Here is a 19,486-nt window from a genome sequence, read left to right as displayed (position 1 = left end):
TTTGACCAATGGACTGCTGAACCAGTCACAGGGACATGAATATGGACGAGCACGATTCACTGTTGAGGTTGCTTTGGCACAGGATACGCATCACGGCGGCAGCGGCCGGGAAAGTGATGATGGTGCCACCCCACGGTCACGCCAAAACAAATTCATTTCCGGACGCCGAAGCTCTCGCTCGCTCGCTCGCACGTTCAGGTGGGTTTCCTTTACTAAATCCACCCCCTTAAATTAACATAAATCTACAAGATTTGCAACCGATATACCCCCTGAGGGGTGGGTGTGCGTTTGTCTGTGATTTACCCCTGTGTGGACCGGGGCAGGATGAGCCGGTTGTCTAGGTTCTACGTCAGAAACCATAGGATGAGGGTGAATTGCAATGCAACCACCGTAACCACGCGCGTTCGTCGGAAGCAGCAATCTTCAGTGCATTCTTTCCTGCTGTGATTTGCTTCGGCACCGGCATCATCATCATCACCGTGGAGGAGCTGCTAACGAGATTCCGTGCGGTATCCCAGTATCCTCGGCAGACAATCTGCCGTGGCGGGACGAAAACACTAATCCTGGTGGTGATTGTGTGTGAATTGAATTAAGTAGCGCATCAGCGTGTGTGCGGAAAGGGTTTATCGTATCGATTTCATCGAGTCACAACGCGTTTCCGAGCTGAGCTAAGAGAGGGTGCCGGGCAATCATGCGAGGCGCGCTCTCGTTGCACCTCTCGTGATGCCCGGGGTCTTGTAATCCGAATGTTTACGCAAGGAAAGGCGCTAGAGAGAAGCGACTAGGACGTATCGCATCCGGATGACGCTACGGTCGCGTAATTCACGGCCAATCGCTCGGATTGAACGTAAAGAGGGACATTGTTTTGACGTAACGCACGCTCCTGTCCTGCTTTTAATGCTCGCGCCCATATATCACACTCTGGGTCCATCTCCTTCAATGACCATTGTCCAGGTACTATTGTTCCACGAAATGTCTCATTTAAACTCGGTGAAAGACCTTGTCTTGTTTTCCCGTCTCGCAACAATCCAATCGCCCACGCGCACACAGAAAGGACAATGGTGCTCGGGGGTCACATTTTTAAAAATTGCTGCCCAAATATCAACAAGCGCCACCGCTGCTGAACCAGAGGCAATAAACCGAGCGGACATTGTGTGCAGCAGCAAACAACGACAACAACAACAATTGTTCATCTCGCCCAAATGGCTTTCCAATAATGAGTTTTGTGCACCCTCTACCGAAAATGCTGTTTTGTTGGTCCACATTAGCTGGTTAATGCAATTAAATTACCTTTAAAGCTGGGGACTCTCTAGGTAGCACAAAGGATCTCCGGCGACCTTTGGCGTACACCCACCACTGAGGCACGTGCGGCGATGATCGTCTGTCCCTCGATGGATGGAAAATCCTTTGTCATTGCAACGATACGATGACCGGCCCCGTCCAGGTGTTCGAATTCGGGATACTCTCGGCGATCATCGATTATCCCTTAACTGGAGCGGCAATTGAGTGCACGTGTGTGCTTTGTGTGCGTGCTTTGTGTTTGTTGTTAGTGATTGTGACGAGATCAAAAGAGGTCTGATTGCGCTTGGTTTAAGTGGTGCTTACGTGCTTGCGGGAACAGGACGCTCGCGTCTTTTAACACTCCCAGGGGTCAGAATGTGAAGTCCCATTAACGGAGAATCAAACAAAAGTACGGCTGTGGTCGCTAGCTGCTGGTTGATGATATTGCGGCTCATCTGGAGCAGAGACTCCCGGGAGTGAATTTCGCTCGCAAGGACCACACCAGACGGTCGTTGCCGAGGAGAAGGAGGATTAACATATGGATGAGCTCCAGCAGCAGCAGCAGCAGCAGCAGCATGCGGCTTGTGCTTCTACTTTCATGAATATGTCAAAGGCAAGTCCGCATTTTCGGCGCATCATACGCATACGACAAGTATAATTTGATTCAAATTAATATGAATTTCAAGACCTTCCCCCTCTGCTGCCCCCTCGAGGCATGGAAATTTAACGATTTAACGAGGACGACAGGGCCAGAGATGCCATGTGTTTCGCATGTTTGTTCGCAGCGGCTCCGAAAAGTATCGACAGCGTGATTTCCATTCCTTTTGCTGCTGCTGCTGCTGCTGCGGCGTCGACGAAGGTTGCGGAGAGGCTACCGTTTCGAAATGAAGTCGTTAGTGAGTATTCGGCCCGGGGGGGCCGGGATTGCGGTTTTTGCGGTGGCCAGAACCGGAGTCCGAGATCGAGAATTCACCTGGCCCTCTACTTGAGGCCCCGGCGAAATTCTAAAGGCCCCACCGGAGTCGGCATCGTTTTGTCAGTTGTTTGGTGAACACAAACGTAAGACGGGCACAGGAGCACAAAAAAATCTGGAAAACAAATTACCATAATTTCTGCATTAATCTGCTTCATATTTCTTCGGTTTCCAGCGCACAACCATCGGTGCCGCACCGCTGCGCGCTCGTTTGTCGCTCGAGCCGAGCACTCGCTTCAGGAGGATGCTGGTGCCGTTCGAGGGACCACAGAAACCACCCGGTCGGGTCGTCCTTGTTTGCAAAGGATAATGCTCATCACCGGGGCGTATCGGGTGGAGCTGCTGCTGTTACCAAAGTTTCAATTTCGACGCCGAGCTCCCACGGAGGAGTGTGGAGTCACTGGGAAGGTAAAGCCAGCACCTTTCCCTCCCCTTTTGCCTCCCTCCTGGAACTCCAGGGAACGGACGAGCGAGCCGAGAAGAGTCAAGTCAATTTGACGGACAACGACGCCACGGTCAAACCACAAGAGACGCTTTTAATTAGGTCAGTTCCGGGACGCTCTACGGTCTTCTCTCTGCTCGGGATCACAGCTCATGGTGCCTGGGTGTTATCGGAGTCTCCTTGGGATACGGAAATAATAAGACCAAAACCGAGGCGGAAACCGATTCTGCCAGCGTGTACAACCGCAGAGAACTGTCCTCCTAACAAACAATCGAGGCCCTTTCTTCCCCAGTCCACCGTGTGTCTGCTTCATTATAATTGAGACAAATGGCAGGCCAGCAACGGCAGCAGAAGTCAACTGGCACGGAGGATACCGCGAAGCGAACGAAACTGTGCCGCAAGATTTATTAGACAGCCGTCTTGGTCGTCGTCGTCGTTGTCGTTGGACGTCATTGAGGACATCCTGGTGAGGTCCTGGAGCTTCGGGGTATCGTAAAAAAAGGAAGGTAGAAAAATAATTAATCGCATTCCCGCTGCGGTGTCCTGGATCCGGAAGTTGTGCCCCCCCCCCCCCCCCCCCCCCCCCACAAATCCTTACCTTACACCAAGTACTAAGCGAGCGTAAGCGAGTTGTGAATCTTTTGTGGAACAACCTACTTACGGAAGATGCAACTTGTGCACGGCAGTAGCACGACACCGTCCCCAAAAAGCGGCCAGGAAGTGCAAAACGATCGAGCACCATCGAGTCTGACAGCGTCAAACTAAACCTCTGGACTGACTTGGAGTCTTGGAGACTTCCTGTGCCAGGTGTGCGCCGGTTGACAAATTATGCGGTGCGCGAAATACAAGGCACTTCCGCGACAACAAAAGCCTAGACCTCGCACTAGTGCCTAGTGTCTGTAGATAAAACGCCGAAAACGGCAGTTCAATGTTGCCGAAATAATGGACTCCACAATACCCTGCAACACAGTCTGGGACCAAGCCACCAAGTGTATTTTAAATGTTAGCGACCGTCCTGTACTTTTGTCCTTTTTCGGTTTTGCGGTCATGAAGGCCGACTCCAGTCCACTCTGCTCCTCATCAAGCAGCGATATTCGAAGACTCCGGCATGGTGGTTAGTCTTCTTCAGTATTCCAAGTCCCACAACCCGCCTCCAGGTTTCCGGCCATTTTGTTGTGCGCTTTTTTCGCGCAAAAAAGCCCACCTCCATGGGGAACCGGGCCTGGAGGGCCTGTGTGTAGTGGACCCTGGAATCAGGATCCACTGGAACGGGGTGCGACCAGCGGAGTGTCACTCGAGGTGGGCTCGAGCGAACGCGCAGTGCGCATTGCGTGCCAGGTACGGCCAATCGGCGTGCAGCAGCGACGACGACTATAGGGAGCCTTTTGGAGTAATGGCCTCTGGCAGGACATTCAACATCTACACAGGATCCACACGGGGGGACCTGGTGCGCCCTTTGAAGATGGCGACCTCTCCACGGAAGTGCGCCCAGAAGTACATCACTTCACTTCGCGTACCATGATGGCACTAGAACGCACGGTAGCGTAGCGAGAGGCAGGTGAAGTGGCTGGCTAACAGTGGAGGCGGCGGCTGCAACAACAACAACACCGGAGAAAAAACCAAGCATTCCAAAGCGACCACGGGATTCCGGCAAACCGTTGTCGTGGGGTGCCACCAAAGTGGGAAAGAGAAATGGTTTCCTTCGGTTGGCAAACCCGCCGGAGACGGAAGCCTCGGTCGCGATAGGCCAGTACGGCACACACAATGGAACCTACCCCCCACTGCTCTTCCCTGTGCCTTTTCACCGTGTCACATGCAAATTCATCCCCTTTCCCGGACGCCCTGACGCTTGACTTCATAACTCTTGTGGCCTTGCGTTGCGTAAATGGCCGGCCGGCCCCATCATGGGCCCCGTTCGCGTTCAGTTCGCGTAAATCGCGCCAACTCGCACCAAAACCCTATAAAGAACGGGCGTGTTCGCTTTGCGCTTCTGCGTTCGGGCACCAGGGATGCCGCGGGTTTGTGAGGCTTCCCCCGGGGGAGCTGTCACTCTTGGCGCTCTTCACGCTCTTTACACGCCCGCTAGAGCAGCAGCACTATGGTGGCCGCCATTTTGAGCGTTGGTTTTTGCGGTGGTCGTAGGCCATATCTCTCCACCGTGGGCGTCCATGGAACCACCCCCCCCCCCCCTCCCGCTTAACCACACACAAATCAACTCGTTACGATTGGAGAGTTATGAGGTCTACGGGAGCCCTTCCGGAGAAATGTCGTTTGCGGATTCCGAAGAAGAAGACGTGCGGATTTCAGAACGAATTCCCCCTTTTTTCTCGTTCTGACGTCCACATGGCTGAGCGGACTAACTAGCGGGGACCTAGCATAGGATCCCTTCCACTCGTGCCTCCTCTCCCTTTTCTAGGCTGATGCAAGATGTGCGAAGGACCGTGCGCCACGCCAGTGCCTTTCCCGGCAACTGGCCAACCATACACCACACGAGACACAGAACAGAGAAAAAAAACAACGCGCCATTCCGCCCTAGAAGCCATCTTGCCCTCCCATCGCGTTGTCGACGATGGTCCGGAGCGAATCGGATCACCTCCCGGCGGGGGGAGTGTATGCAACGGATGCATAAGTGCACTAGCAAAACGGTCATTATGCATGCAGCTCTCGATTGAATGATAGGATAGAGCCATATAGCGAAAGCACCGGACAGAGAGAGACAGACAGAGAGAAAGGGTTGCAGAAAACAATGGACCACCGAGCATTGCGAGCGATGGTGGCGATTATGATATGGCGGGCGCGACGACGACGCTAGAGCGCGGAATAATGCGCGATGGCGAACCCCTTGGCACATTCGCTGCGATGGAAGTTAGCGGCTTGCAAGAGTTCCCCTTTGGTACGATCCGGAAGGTTTCGGCGACAAACGTGACGAGTGGGCGAAGAAGAGGGGAGAGCATGTCAAGAAAAATCAATACCGAGGAGACACGGACACTCCGGGGTATCAATCATTCAAATCGTCAGCGTCTACCAAAGCACACCATGGTGATCTAAGTGCTAGTTGGCTGAGGTGACCGAATCCAAGGAGGTCTGAGGACCCCGTCTCATGATTTTCCTCGCAAAATGGTGCATTTCGCGTCCTGACACTTTAAACGGCATCCAAGTAGTCAACAAGCTCATGGTAGTAGATCTTTTATCCTTGTGCGATGAATTCATTAAGGTAATAAGAATTACTAGAAAGTTTTTTACGGTGATTCCAGTCAAAAACGATTTTTTTTGTCAACAAAAGTATCTATTTTTCCATGAATGTCATATTGAGCTATAGTTTTTCAATAATAATTGGAATTATGGGAAGCATTAAGTAAAAAAAAAATAAAAGATGCATTTTTGGCAGTGTCCATTGCATCCTGGTGCTCAATCATTTAGCTCGAAATGCACTTTTTATATTAAAAATATTACCGATAAAAAAATCGGAATAGGTCCAACAAATATTGATGCTAAGAAGGATATCGGATTTACTAATATTCTTTTTTGAGAAAGGTTCAGCATACGGTGAAAAATGTAAAAAAATGCGATTATTTTCAACATGTCAACGACTATTTCATTTCACTTAATGGAAGTAATATGCATTTGGGCGATTGGAATTACTTTCGCATTACAATTGCGCGAAAGCAATTGATAAACGAGATAGTAATATTGAAAAATCGAAAAAAGAAAACTAACAATCCATCGATCCTCAACCATAATCACCATTATCATCAGCCTTATTGCACTCGCGAGTAGTGCCCACAAAATGGCAACAAATTGACAAAAAAACCGACAAATTTCTCTAAATGCAACTCAAGCGCGATCACAAGGGATGGACGGGGTGAACGACAACACAAGCTAAACGCCCTATCGCCCTTGCTATCTCGAAGGGCAAGCGGGGAAGTCCAGCATGTTGCATTCACATGTTTCGTGCGTGAATGAACCCCCGCCGGTGCACGCAGCATCGGCGTTCAATGGAATTTTGGCCGGAAAAAAAGAGTCCATCCAAACCAAAACCATTTTGGGACGAATGGAGTGAATGCGTGCGCGCGATTTTGGTTTCCGGGATTTTGCGTCCAACGGCACTTGACTCCGACCTTCTGTCCCCCATCGAATCCCATCGATACCCTAGCCTCATTTTTTCCCAAGTTCCATTTCGGGAGTGCATATTTGTCAAACGAATAAAACCTAAAAACCAGCGTGCGCGTGTGGCGCCAGTGCGCCGGAAAATCGGGAGTGAGCCCGATGAATGGGTCAGTCCTGTGAAAAGAGATTCAAAATGGAAAGGATTTGCTTGGACTAACTTGATTCTTTTTCTCCTTTTGCTTGCTGGTTTTTGCGATGAAAATGGTCGGTAGTAAGTAAATAAAAGCATAAACTGCCCACCTGCGAGACGAATAAATTTGATTATTTTCAATTGCATTTCGCTTACGTGATGGCGCCTACCGCTGGTGCTGGTGTATGCTACCAGAGTCGGTGCTGGTGCACTGCAGGGTGGATCCCACCCCCTGGCTGGTGATCGGAATTTTGCAAAATGTTCGACAAAGACGAAGAGGGAGGTTTCGGATGCAGTGGCCAGCGTGGCGTGTATGCAAATAGATTACTTTTCCGCTTCACGATCACAGACACGCATGTCACAATAGGATTACACTTTGAACACCAAACTCGGTCAGTTTAGAGTTTTATCTGCGTGATACGAACGCAACAACGAAAGATTGACCAAAGGTAACTTTGATGTAGAATCGTGCATTCCATCCTACGATTCGATGTTGATCCAAAGGACTAATAAGCCTACTTCGAGTTACTAGCATGGCAACATAACTGCTCCACTAAACCCAATAAAGCTCTGGCAGGTGCGATCGCATGAATTGGACAAAGTCATACCACCTGGTCCTGGACGGCTCGAGAAGAGACCCAATCGACCGCGGCTCCTGATGCATCTCATCATCTGGCAAACGGTAAACGGAGAAACCAAAACCAAAAAGACCTGCGAAAGCAAAAAACCTGCCATCGGAAAAAGGATGCGAACGAGTGAGCGAGGGTCCGTGGGACCTGGTGGAAGCATCAATTATTCAAATTTATTTTATTTCGTTTTATGAGTGAACATTTTATTTTATTATTTGAATTTCAAATGGATATATAACAATTCGACTACAGATTCGGTCCGGCCCGGTGAAAACCAATGAATGTGACAAACAACTGGGCGGCCGCGACCGATGGGCGCCCACATTACGGACGAATTGCGGCACACGGGAAAGCCCCGTTTGCAAGGGAAATTGCAAGCGGGAAAGGGGACTACAAAACAACAAGAGAAAAATGGGAAATGGCCGGCTGCACGTGGAGCATAGAATTGCCACCGAGAACGAGCGTGCACTCTGCGCGTTGTGGGTGGAAAAATGAAAATTTTATTTCATATCCAACAACCAACCGGCGCGGGAGGAGGAGGGTAGCAAGCATAAAAAATTACGAAAAAAAAATCCGCATCCGATAGGAAAGCTCCAAACGGAATTAATCGCCCCATGGGTTTGGTTACTGGTGGGAAGTGCGGTTCACAGGATACGGCATGAAATATTCAATCAAAGCGAATGTGATCCAACGTATCCACCAGCTAAGCTCTATGCATGACCACCGCCACCGACCAGTAGCGTCCATTATCATTAATGCTACTGCTACAGTAGGTGGCCAACAAGATCAAAAGTTATCGAGCGTGTTCGGTTTTCACTGGAATCTGTTGCTAAAACAACTGATCCGAGCAGGCTCTGCCACACACACGAATCTGTCACTCACTGTGGTCAATCGGTCATCGGAAAATGGGAGGAAAAACGACGGAATCGAACACACTTTTTTTGTCACACACCACATTAGGTGCCAGCCCGGTGGCTATTATCACGAGATAATCGATTAACGGTGGCGCGGAAGCATCGTTCATTCCATCAACACCCCGGTCACACAGGGACGGAACCGGAAGAGCAGTGGAAAAAGAGAGAAGAAAACGCAGACGAGCTACTTTTTGCTGTGCCCGGGCCGGATGATATTGGATAAAATAAAATTTTAATAAATGGCCGGCTAGGAACCGGCTGTTGCCGCGTGCTACCGCGTGTGAAGTAATCTAGGTACCACGTATTTAGTTATGCAAAAGGATGCCCACCCAACACTGGCCGGATGTGTGCGTGCGTCGCGTTGATTTGTTTTGTTGAACGTTTCCGTGTCCTGATCATCCCGGGAGCAGTGGCCAGAAAGGAGCAAAAAAAGAGACTTGTAGCATTGTAGCTTTAGAGACCAGACCATGTTTCATCTTTAAATGGCAGACAATCTGCCAATAACATTACGCCTCTGGAATGTATCCCTCTTTCTCTTGCAGTACAGGCCAGAGAGGACGAAACTTGAATGTTTAAACTGACACTGATTTGAATATTGGGTTCCCGCAATCGAAGGCAGTCAGTCATTCTGACTGTGTCATTCAAATGGTCTGATTGATGAATGGTTCCGCCGCATGTCAGACTCGCCTGTAATTTGCATGTCGATGCGAAGGCAAATGTAACTGCAGCTGCCTTCATCGGCTGGTGTTTCTTTTTCTCGGATATTTGGTATCAATTTTCCAACCAGTGTTTTCCAGTATTGACGTTAACTTTATTATCAAGAGTAGATTAAAATCAAAGTTAAAAAGAAAACCGATTTTCACCGATTTGCTCCCTAAATCAGCTGGCATGATAACATAATGACATTTTGCAGCGATGGATCTCGGTTCCATCGGTTCGAGAACAAAGAAGAGGAAAGAGAGTCGTTACTTATCGGGTTAATAAATTAGATAAAAAGTAAGGGAAGTGCACGGGCCCTGTTATCGCGCTGCAATGATCAATAGTCCAACATGAAACGATAACGATTGGTGATCGTGACGGAAGAAGGTGAACAAATCAAAACCGTACTCTGCTACGACTGCTCTCTTTACCTCTCTCTTTCCCTCTGGTAATATCGTGTTCTACGGACTACGTTCTACATTCCCTGCTGAGTTGTTTCTTACTTTCCTTCTTTTTTTTTTTGTTTAATTATCGCATTACAATTCCTCATCATCATCGTGGTTATGAGAGTTTCCGTAAACACCGTTCCTTCCTACCCCGCGCGCATGTACATATAGTATCTATTATATCGTTAAGCATCCCTGCCATAGTTTATGCCTACAATTTTTGAACCACATTTCGCACACTGTGTACCATGTTTTTGCGTTTACAATTGGTGGAATGCCAAATAAGTTACATTCTTACATGCTAAATACAACATCGCCATCGTCTTTCGGAACCAGTTTCCGTGTTGTTGTTTTTTCTGTCTGTTCTCAGTTGTTAAATTGCTTGTACTAATATTTTACGAGAATTGATATTCGCAGTGACATTTTAAATCATTTGACTTTTTTTTCTTTTGCCCTCCCTTTTTCGCATTACATTTTTCCGATAAAAAGTAAAACATTCCACCGGATTACATGTGCATCCGCATAGGACATAGTAAAACGCCAAAAAGCCATTGCAGCCGAGCAGCAGGACGCACTGGTAGGTAAAATGCAGTCTTTTTACCAACAATAACTACGCGAGCACAATGGCAGGGGGTCTTCCACCATATAATGGTCGCGCAGAGTGAGATTTCGACAATAAAAACAAGCGCCAAACCGCAACATTAAACACACAACCGCACCATCGGTGCGGTACCGCACAACAAATCCCAATTGTTGCAGTAGTGCTGCACTGGCGGGAGGTTAAAATAAAATCCAAAAAGAAAATATGGTAAAAACTCAAAAATTAAACAATAAATTTATAAATTTTGCAGTCCATTCGACCTATTCATTGCGCACCGAAATGTTGTAAACGGCGGTCCTGGATTTTTTCCTGTCGATCTGCATTGTTTCCGCACCAGGTATGCTGCTGGGCAACCGATGCCCATTCCCCGTTGGCCATTCTTTTGCATTGTATCGTTGCTATTCGGTCCCCCTTTTTTCCAGGCGCAATCCGACTTTGTCATCCAAAAACCCCAATTCCCGGTACCGGCGCGAGAGTGTTCCTGCAACCGGGAGTGTGTATAACCACCGGTTGTTGTTGTCGTTGCATTGCTTTTTACTATCTACATTATTAATTACACTTTCAATTGAGCACGGTTCACATCATCGCAGGCAGGATGTGGATGGTTGAGGAGCTCGCCGTAACTCCCATGATTTTTTCTACCATTCCGCGGTATCCACAGATCAACGGTATGTATATTTGTGGTTTTTAGTTACATTATACACTCGCACCTCGTACCTCTCATGCCTAATCCTATACACAATTGATGGCCTCCTGACCCCACTTTTCGAAGCTAGCAGCATATCTCCAAGGGGGAACTAAACATTGTACCCGGGGGGGTATGGATGGTTGCGGCCTAGCTAAAAGTATTCGAACAGTGCCACTCGCACGTGTCATGTCTCGTTGTGTCAATGTCGCTCGATGCTGCTCATCTTCTCTTACCGTGAGAAAAGGGTAATAATATGTATATTTAGCTTTCGTGAAGTAAAAGAAAAGGTAATTTACGCACGATTGCTTCACACTCGCCTGCTGCTGCTCGCCGTTCCTCGTCGTCATACATTACATTCACAATATCACAGTCCGGTTAGTAACTTCTTCCTTATGCTACAGAATAGGGGGGTCAAACGCTGTTCGCGTTTACGTTCTACAGATATAGCGTAACTAAAACCAAGCGTTATGATCATTGATTCGTGGAAAGACGATGTGTAAAATGTGTCAAACAAAAAACGTCTTTGGACCTTAAGGGAAGAGTTTGTTAGAGAGAAGAAGAATCGAAATTGCAAAATGGAACAAAGCAGAGCTTAAAGGAGATCGACTTATATATCTTCCTAGCGCATTTGCATTAAAAATATGGTAGTAAAATTGAGTAAAAATGAGTTTAAAAACATTATCCTAGATAGCAGCCTAACGTGTTGGAAAGGGTATGTGGTTTTGTCTTTTTTGAAATTCCATGGTGTACCATAGACACCATCACAAATAGAGAAGTGATCTCTTAGGATAATATTGTTTCGCGAGCAATAATTACGCTCTCTTTCTTGCTCCCAAGCTGACCAGAGGGGGGTCTCGCGCCAACCACAAGCCACAGTAAGTCTTAAGTCGCTTAAACGACAGAGAAGAAAACGGAACGCCGTACCATCGGCGGTGGTGCATGTGGTAATAGGTGTGTGCCAACTGGTTGTAACGATTCAAATGGTGCACGATTAAGGAGGTGCTACGAGATTGAATTCCAAGGTAAACAGTGTGTCCCTGTGGGGTTTTTGTGTCCCCTTCGGGGCTTTGTTTGAGGAGCAAACGATTGCAATTGGCTTGTGGCCGAAACTTTTTGTTGAGCTTTTGCCTTATAACTTTAAGAGTTGTCACTGTCACTATTACTATTCATTGTTTTCCTCGTCTGGAACGCATCACTTACTTGATGCTTGTCATGGGTGGTATGACCTTACGTTCGCGGATTCCATTTAAACCGCCCAACAGGGTGCTAGATGGACTAGATGGTGACCCAATTTGCGGTACTTTGCGGGCAAATCCTGGCTTTTTGCTGCTGGTGGACACACTTTTCGAAGCCGTCAACGACGAGGATGCTTCGGTCGGTGACGTGACGGTTGAAGAAGATTTGCCTTTGCGAGCTTCCAGTAACCGCTCATTTAACCGGCGTATGCTGGCTGGAGAAAGAATGCCAATCTGACGACTGTTTGTAACTGTGCCATTGCCACCGCTGCTGGACCTCACGGCAATCGACGGCACCGGTGGTGATGGTGATTCGGTTCGTGAGTTGCTGCCACTGCTGCTCAGTGTAGGCGACTGTAACGTCGTATACCGTTCAGACAGTTTACCGGTGGCCACTGGTTTGCTCTCGGCAGCAAGTGGTGCCGGTTTAAAGGTTCGGCTCTTTGTGATCCGAAGTAAAGCACCTGGCCCAGCGCCGCCACTTACACTGATCGGTGGCTTTCTCGATGATGGTGTAATGCTTTGCAGGCCAGCGGAATGGCGCTTTCCATCACTAGCAGCCTCATCGCGGTTCCTTCGGCCCTCCCGTTTGCTCTCTACAAGGCCATTTAATCTACAACTATTGCTATGGCTGCCATCCTGCGTCTCATTTGGTTTCGTTTTGTACGTAAACAGCGACTGCATCGAATAGGGTCCACCAGAGGCAGCAGCAGAGGCCGGGGCTCCCCCGGCACCCGTCGGTACCGATTTCGACATACCGGTTGCATGGGTCATGGCAATCACAGTTCCACCGCTTTTCGGCACCTTCACTCGCCGATTGTTTGCCACCGATACGGACGCACCAAAACTGGGCTGCGGTTCCGGATCGGAAGTGGGAGATATTTTCTGTTTGGTAGTAAACATGGACGAACCACCGCCTGGCTGTGTTTTGCCGACAATTCGCGTCTTAACCACCCCTTCACTATCCTGCGTAACGCGTGTTTCGCGATTCGGACGAGCAGCAGGTGTCGAGGTCACGGGGCTGGCCGCTGTCGGTCGACTAGGGGATGGTTCATTGGAACGGAACAGTTTGCGAGTATACTGGACGGCTTTCTGTGTGGCACTCGTCGGAGAGGCGGGTTTCCTTTCAACGGCGCTGCTCACCTTCCCAGCCGGAGGCTTTGCGTCGGTCACTGGCGTTGGGCCACTGCACGTATTACGCTCTGGTCCGATGACCGCCAACGGGGACGTTGCTTTCGCTTGCGATGGCACAATCATATGGCTCTCCTCGCTGTCGAGTGCGATGTTCTCCTTCTCACACGTTCTCCGCTCTAATCCCGCCCACAATCCCGGTGTGTAACCGTTTTGCTGGTTGGCGAATGGCGTAACAGTATTACCAAAAGCATCCAGTGTCTTCATTTCCGTTCCAAGTGGTCCACTTCTTTGCTCCTGCAACGCCTCCCGATTACCATTCACTTCGATGTAGTTAAGGCTTGTGTCGCAACTCGAATCGAAATCGGAACAATTCTCCAGATCGCGCACATTGTTCAACGTCAAATGGCCATTCTTCAGCTGAATGATGTATCCCTTCTCACCGTAATGCTTCGTCCTTGTGGCTGAAACCGTGTCCGGAATCTCTTCTTCACCACGATCACGCTCCAGCAGTAAGGGTCCACTGCGTTCGAGGGTATCCTTTACCGAGGCCAACACCTGATCCGTCGAGAGACGCTCACGAGCAGGCGGTGGTGTACTGATGACTGCAGCGTCCGTCGTTCCCATTGCCATCAGATCATTGGTCGTCATGATCAAACTGATCGGTTCGGAGGCACTCCCTTCATCACCACCACTATCGATCGAAAACTCGTTCGTTAATCGATCACAACCTAACCGTGCGACGAGTGCACTCGAATCCAGTGACTTCCGTTGGTTCTCGCGACTAAGCATCATACGCTGGCGACGCTTAGCCCGGATACTGTCCCGTATGCGGTCACCATTGGCCGAAAAATCTTTGCCCAGATGCGGTGACTTCGGTAGCTCGTTACTGTCCACTACGACGAACCCATTCGTTGGTGTTTTCTGATCGACCGGTTCCACGACATGATTCACGGATGGCGCATGAACTTCCTCGTTCGTTGGTGTCTTGCAACAACCATCCACCACATCCATACCCTTCGATTGCACATTACGGACCTCCTCGGGACCCTCGCAGATGCGCTTGCGGCTAAGCGATGGCTTCAGATTGCCGGAAGACGGTGGCGGTGTCGCCAGTCCATCCGGTGTCGTGCAAAGGCTGGAATCTGCGCTCCGTAGCTGACCCTTGAAATGCTCTATTTCGTGCACAATCCCGGCAGGCAGTGGTTTACCGATCGCAGTCACCGTTGCCATCGTTTCCAGCCACACTTCGAGCACGTGGAATGGAGGCCTGAAAAGGGTCAAAGCAATCACAAATTAACGTACGATCGCACCATGGCAACGCACATTCACCACCGAATCTTACCGTTTGTCCGGGTTAAGGTCACAGCACAGGAACGCAATCCGATAGAACGGTTCCGGGCATTGGCCACAAAACTTCTCCCGAAACACCGTCTGATTGAGGCCAAAGTCTGGCAACCGTGGTAAATAGTCCGGATCGGCCTGTACCCGGCCAATGATCTCGCACAGCATGATACCAAACGAGAAGATGTCCACCTTTTCGTCGTACTTGTTACCGCGCATCATTTCCGGTGCCATCCAGTACGGATTGCCAACGACCGTGTACCGCTGGCGCCGTGGCCGACCGCCCGCTCTCCGTCCAATCGTTCCCGTTGTGCTACCGTTGGCCGCACACTTCTCGAACGCCGTACTAAACGGTTGCTTTATGATGCGCGCTAACCCAAAATCTGCCACAATCACCGTACCGTCTTCCCGCACGAGACAATTCAGTGAGTTCAGGTCCCGGTGGATGATGTTCATCGAGTGCAGGTAGCTCATACCACGGGCAATGTCCCGTGCAAACGACATGCGCTGTAACCAGCTGAGCGGAAGGCCGGAATCGTGGATAAGCTCCTTCAGCGAACCGCCCGGTATAAACTCCGTCACCAGGTGCAGCTTCTTGTCCTTGTACAGTACACCGATGAACCGCAGCACGTTATTGTGCGACAGCGAACGCAGTACGGCCACCTCTTTGAGGAAGTTTTTCTGTGCCTCCTCGTCCACACGATACAGTTCCTTCAGTACCATCACTTCCTGCGTCACGCGGTGCGTCACTTTGAACACCTGACCGAAGAATCCCTTTCCCAGTAGTTCTCCCTGCACGAGATCGGATGCACGGAAGATCCGGGCCGCTTTCTGTTCCACGCGGAACGATTTTGTTCGCGAGAGGTCATAAAACTCACCACCGGCCGCCACACTACGATGCTCATCTAGTAACCGGGACATACTCGAGCTGCGTTCCTTATCCTTTAAACTGTTTGAAGCTGTGGAGCAAAAAAGAAGAGAGAAATCAGAGCAGGTCATGCGATGGTGCGCCTACTCCGCTACTTACATGTATTGCAATTGACATCCTTGAGGCGTTTCTGTAGCTTACGCGACGATCCGCTCATGTAACCTTCATCTTTTTTGCGGAAGATTCGCTCCAACTTGCTGGGCGACAGGCTTCTACTGGACTGACCATCTCCTTCCTCTTCTTCCTCCTCCACACCTGCCTCTTCACGTTCATTGTTGTTGAGCACTTTACAACGCGTGGCGGACGATTCTAAGTTAGAGCCGCGTACCATCGTCTCTCCACTATCCGCACAACCATGCTTCTGTTGCTGCTGCTGGTCCGCGAGAAGATGCGGATCATGTTCGACCGTCAACTGAAGCACTTTGCCTGAGTTTTCGATCATACTCTGCAGGTTTTCAAGCGGCACATCACGAACCGGTGTACCGTTTACCTCAAGCACTTTATCACCGACCCGCAAGGACATCAAATCCGTGTTGAGCGTTACCCTGTGATGAATAGCCGGGTAGAGAAGAAACGAAAAAAAAATCACATTAGTCACATGAACACTCGCTGTACTCGCTTGTAACATTAGTGACGCTTTTATGAACGGTTAATCAGTTACCTAAAGTGAAGCAAACCACAGCACGATTCCAGTGCCGTGTTTACGCACGAAAAAATGTACTTCCCCAGTTGACCGTACGCCGTACAAACCAATCTTCCAGAAGGCAGCCAACAGAACGGGGATTCAGGGATGGTTAGTATTTTAGGGGGTCGTCCAGAACGGACATAAATGACTTACTCCGAGATTCTAACGCTCTTGCAACCGGACGTGGGTCCACCCATTGCACCGGGCCCTCCGAACAGCAGCTTCTCATCGGGTGCCGCGGCCAACCGTATACGCTCGGTCCGTGCACTGCTCCAGGGAATTTCCACCAAACGTATCGAGTGTGGCACTTTGCGTTTCGCATCGCTAATGCCTTCACCCTTGGCCACCGTATCCAGCAGCGTACAGTGTTGATGTTTGTAGCAGGCTCCGCTGTTTCAGAGGCGCAAAAAAGGATGACGAAATATTAAGCTGAAGCTATTGCACTAGTAGATGACACCACAGAAACTTACCAGAACAACTTTGAGCGCTCCAGCAGCGCATACGTTTCGCCATCACCGATAAAGATCCGGCACGCATCGCACCGGAAGCACTCGGGATGGAACTTGTGGTCACCAGCAACCATCACGGGGCCAGAGATTATCTACAAGCAAAACAAACACCAGATGAAATCAATAAAAAGTACCTCAATTGCCAGCTCTTTAAACCGCAGTAACCATACGCACTTACCTGTGCGCACTGCTGACAGCGATCGCCAAACTTGGACCAATGATCTTCGCGGCAAAACAGTAGGCCATCCTTCTCGAAATACCAGCTCGACAGTCGTACATCGCAAACAGAACACCTGAGAAGGAGAAGAAAGGAGCCCAACGAGGAGCGGGGTGGGTCAGTTAATCGAGTTATGGCCGGCTGGCCCACCGGGCAGCAAAACCGAATTAAATCCCCTGCCGTCGGCATGCGTTTCCGTGTTTCGTGTTTCGATGCCGTTCGGACACGTGCAGCAAGCTTTACTTTAGTCACGCTTTCGTGGCACTTCCGCAGGGAGATAAGACCTGCATGCGACCGCATGTGCAATGCCACAACACCCATGCCGTGGCAGTATGGTTTTTTGGAGAATGAAACTAACGCAACTCCTCGAATCGCAATGCGTATCATAATTGTCCAGTCCAAAAAACGATCAGTTCGAAAAACGGGCATTAATAATGATAATGAAACGAAACGTGAAACCAATTTTCCGCTGAGACTTCTCGTTGCGTAGTAGACTGTGTTTTTTTTTTACATAAAAACAGGCGATCCCCAAGTATATAGTAGGCTGTGTATGATAAATATTGACCAAGCTGGTGACGAGAGCTGGGGTGGCGATAAGACAGTTCCTCCCTCCCACCTGGATGCACACAGCTGTGACTAAATCCCTAAGCCCTCGTTGGCTCACCTGAAGCATTCCGCGTGCCACAGCTGACCGACGGCGGCCACATGCCGTTCCGCTTCTATCGTGTTGTAGCAACTGGCGCAAGCCGTGTTTTTGTCCTCTGCAAAAAAGAAAGAAAAAGGGAACCGAGCAGCTAGTAAGAAGAGGGGTTCGGTGAGGTACGGTGTGTTGGTGGCTCGAGTAGGTCAGATCGCGGGACCACTACAAGAGATTACGGCTTTGTGCTCAAGTCAGGTACGCGCGGTTATGCAAACTGCGCCTCCTTCCTCGCAGCGCGTATGTCCAGCGCGATCACTTCCGTGTGAAGCGCGTTGTGTGCGCTTATCGGACAACACGGGAGAGAAGCAGCAGCAGCAGCACGCTGCACGCTGCGCACGACGAGGGAATGCACTACAGACGCGGCGTGGAGAGATGGTTGGAGATGTATCTAGATCGTTGTGCATACGATCGCGATCGAGTACCGACGACGACGACGACGACTACGACGAGCAGCGAACCGGTCCAACCCTTTTCCGGTGGTGGCAGCAGCGGCGCTGGCGGTAGTGGCGACGATCGCCGCCTCGCTGCTTAGTTAGTTAGGCTTGACCCTTCAGGGCCACCCCTACCCCTAATTGCACTGCGCTAATGGTCCCTGTTGGTGGTGGCGGTGTGCACTAGAGCGTTCCTTCTCTCCCCGCGTCCGCGTCCGGCCTGGTCCGTGCTGGTCCCTTCTTGCTGAATGTTCAATTAGTTTGCTTTCACTTCGACGCACACGACGCCACCGCCGTCGACGATTTCTCAAACTCAAAGTTTCTAACCAGCACCCCAAGGAGGCCGGCTGGCTGGCTCTCCTATGCTTCGCGATGCAATGCTGCGCAATTCTATTTTCTATTAAACCGTATCGATCCTCCGCGTCGAACGCACCAGAAAGGCATAGCAACCGCGCCGCATCGCACATCGCAACTATGCGGCGAAGCAGGCCACCGCCAGGCTGCTGCTGCTGCTGCTGCTCGTCGCACTGCCGACTCTGATGATGCTGATGGTGAATAGAGCAACAACTTGTGTGTGCCGTTGCTAATGAATGAAATGTCAAGGTCAGGTGCAGGCGCTAGGCAAACGTAGAATTTCTTCTTCATTTTGGGTTTCGTTTCGTGTTCCTCCTTTCGTGCTTATCGTCCGCATACCATCAATCGATCGATCCGTAATGATGATAATAACATCCATCATCGCGAGCATCCGAGGAAACTGCGCACGTAATGGGCACGTCCCGTTTTTAGGTTCGTCGTTGGTTCCCGTCGAACCAGGGCCACACGATTGATAAGTTTTATCGCGCTGCATTCCGGACGTGCAGATGACGAGATTCCCACCAACGATGCATGATGGGGATGATGACGATGAGTCACACTACACGACGCAGCGGTGGGGGTGGGGTGTCGCCGCCGCATAGTAAACATAAGCGCCTTACGACCTTTTTGGAGGCAAACAACTTTATCAACACACATAGCAACACACATACACACGACGATCATGTGTGTATGTGTGTATGAATGAAAGCGAAACACACTCAGAACGGGGGGCGATGCAGCAAGAAGATGCTTCCAGCAAGGCACGATAGATGATAAGCAGATGACTACGATGATCCGACAATGAGGCGCCAGTCTCAGGGTTATTCAATCATCATCGGCATCATCATCATCGCAGCAGCCTAGAACGCCGCAGTACACAAGCACGCACGCACGCACGCACACACACGCTTTGGAAGAACGCAAAAGAGGGAGCAAGACGGAGAGCGAGAGAGAGAGAGGCACAGCACTGTTCACACCCACG

At 50.0% G+C, this 19,486-nt stretch overlaps 1 protein-coding gene across 2 annotated transcripts in view; it reads right to left on the bottom strand.

Annotated features, from left to right (window-relative positions):
- Positions 1 to 9,227: 9,227 nt before the first annotated feature.
- Positions 9,228 to 19,486, bottom strand: part of LOC126578670 (LIM domain kinase 1) — a 10,496-nt gene continuing 237 nt past the window's right edge. The window contains exons 2-9 of one of the 2 annotated variants that reach the window (XM_050241479.1): positions 17,684 to 17,780; positions 16,981 to 17,095; positions 16,764 to 16,894; positions 16,447 to 16,683; positions 16,270 to 16,362; positions 15,708 to 16,153; positions 14,682 to 15,639; positions 9,228 to 14,606 (exon numbers count right to left, since the gene is read on the bottom strand). In XM_050241479.1, the coding sequence (XP_050097436.1) occupies positions 12,167 to 14,606; positions 14,682 to 15,639; positions 15,708 to 16,153; positions 16,270 to 16,362; positions 16,447 to 16,683; positions 16,764 to 16,894; positions 16,981 to 17,095; positions 17,684 to 17,780 (4,517 nt within the window). In that variant the 3' untranslated portion in view covers positions 9,228 to 12,166. The remainder of the gene's footprint in view (positions 14,607 to 14,681; positions 15,640 to 15,707; positions 16,154 to 16,269; positions 16,363 to 16,446; positions 16,684 to 16,763; positions 16,895 to 16,980; positions 17,096 to 17,683; positions 17,781 to 19,486) is intronic. The other variant, XM_050241480.1, reaches the window with a different exon arrangement.

Source organism: Anopheles aquasalis, chromosome 3 (assembly GCF_943734665.1).
Source record: "Anopheles aquasalis chromosome 3, idAnoAquaMG_Q_19, whole genome shotgun sequence".
Classification (NCBI taxonomy): Eukaryota; Metazoa; Arthropoda; class Insecta; order Diptera; family Culicidae; genus Anopheles; species Anopheles aquasalis.
This window is presented reverse-complemented; position numbering and strand designations above follow the sequence as displayed.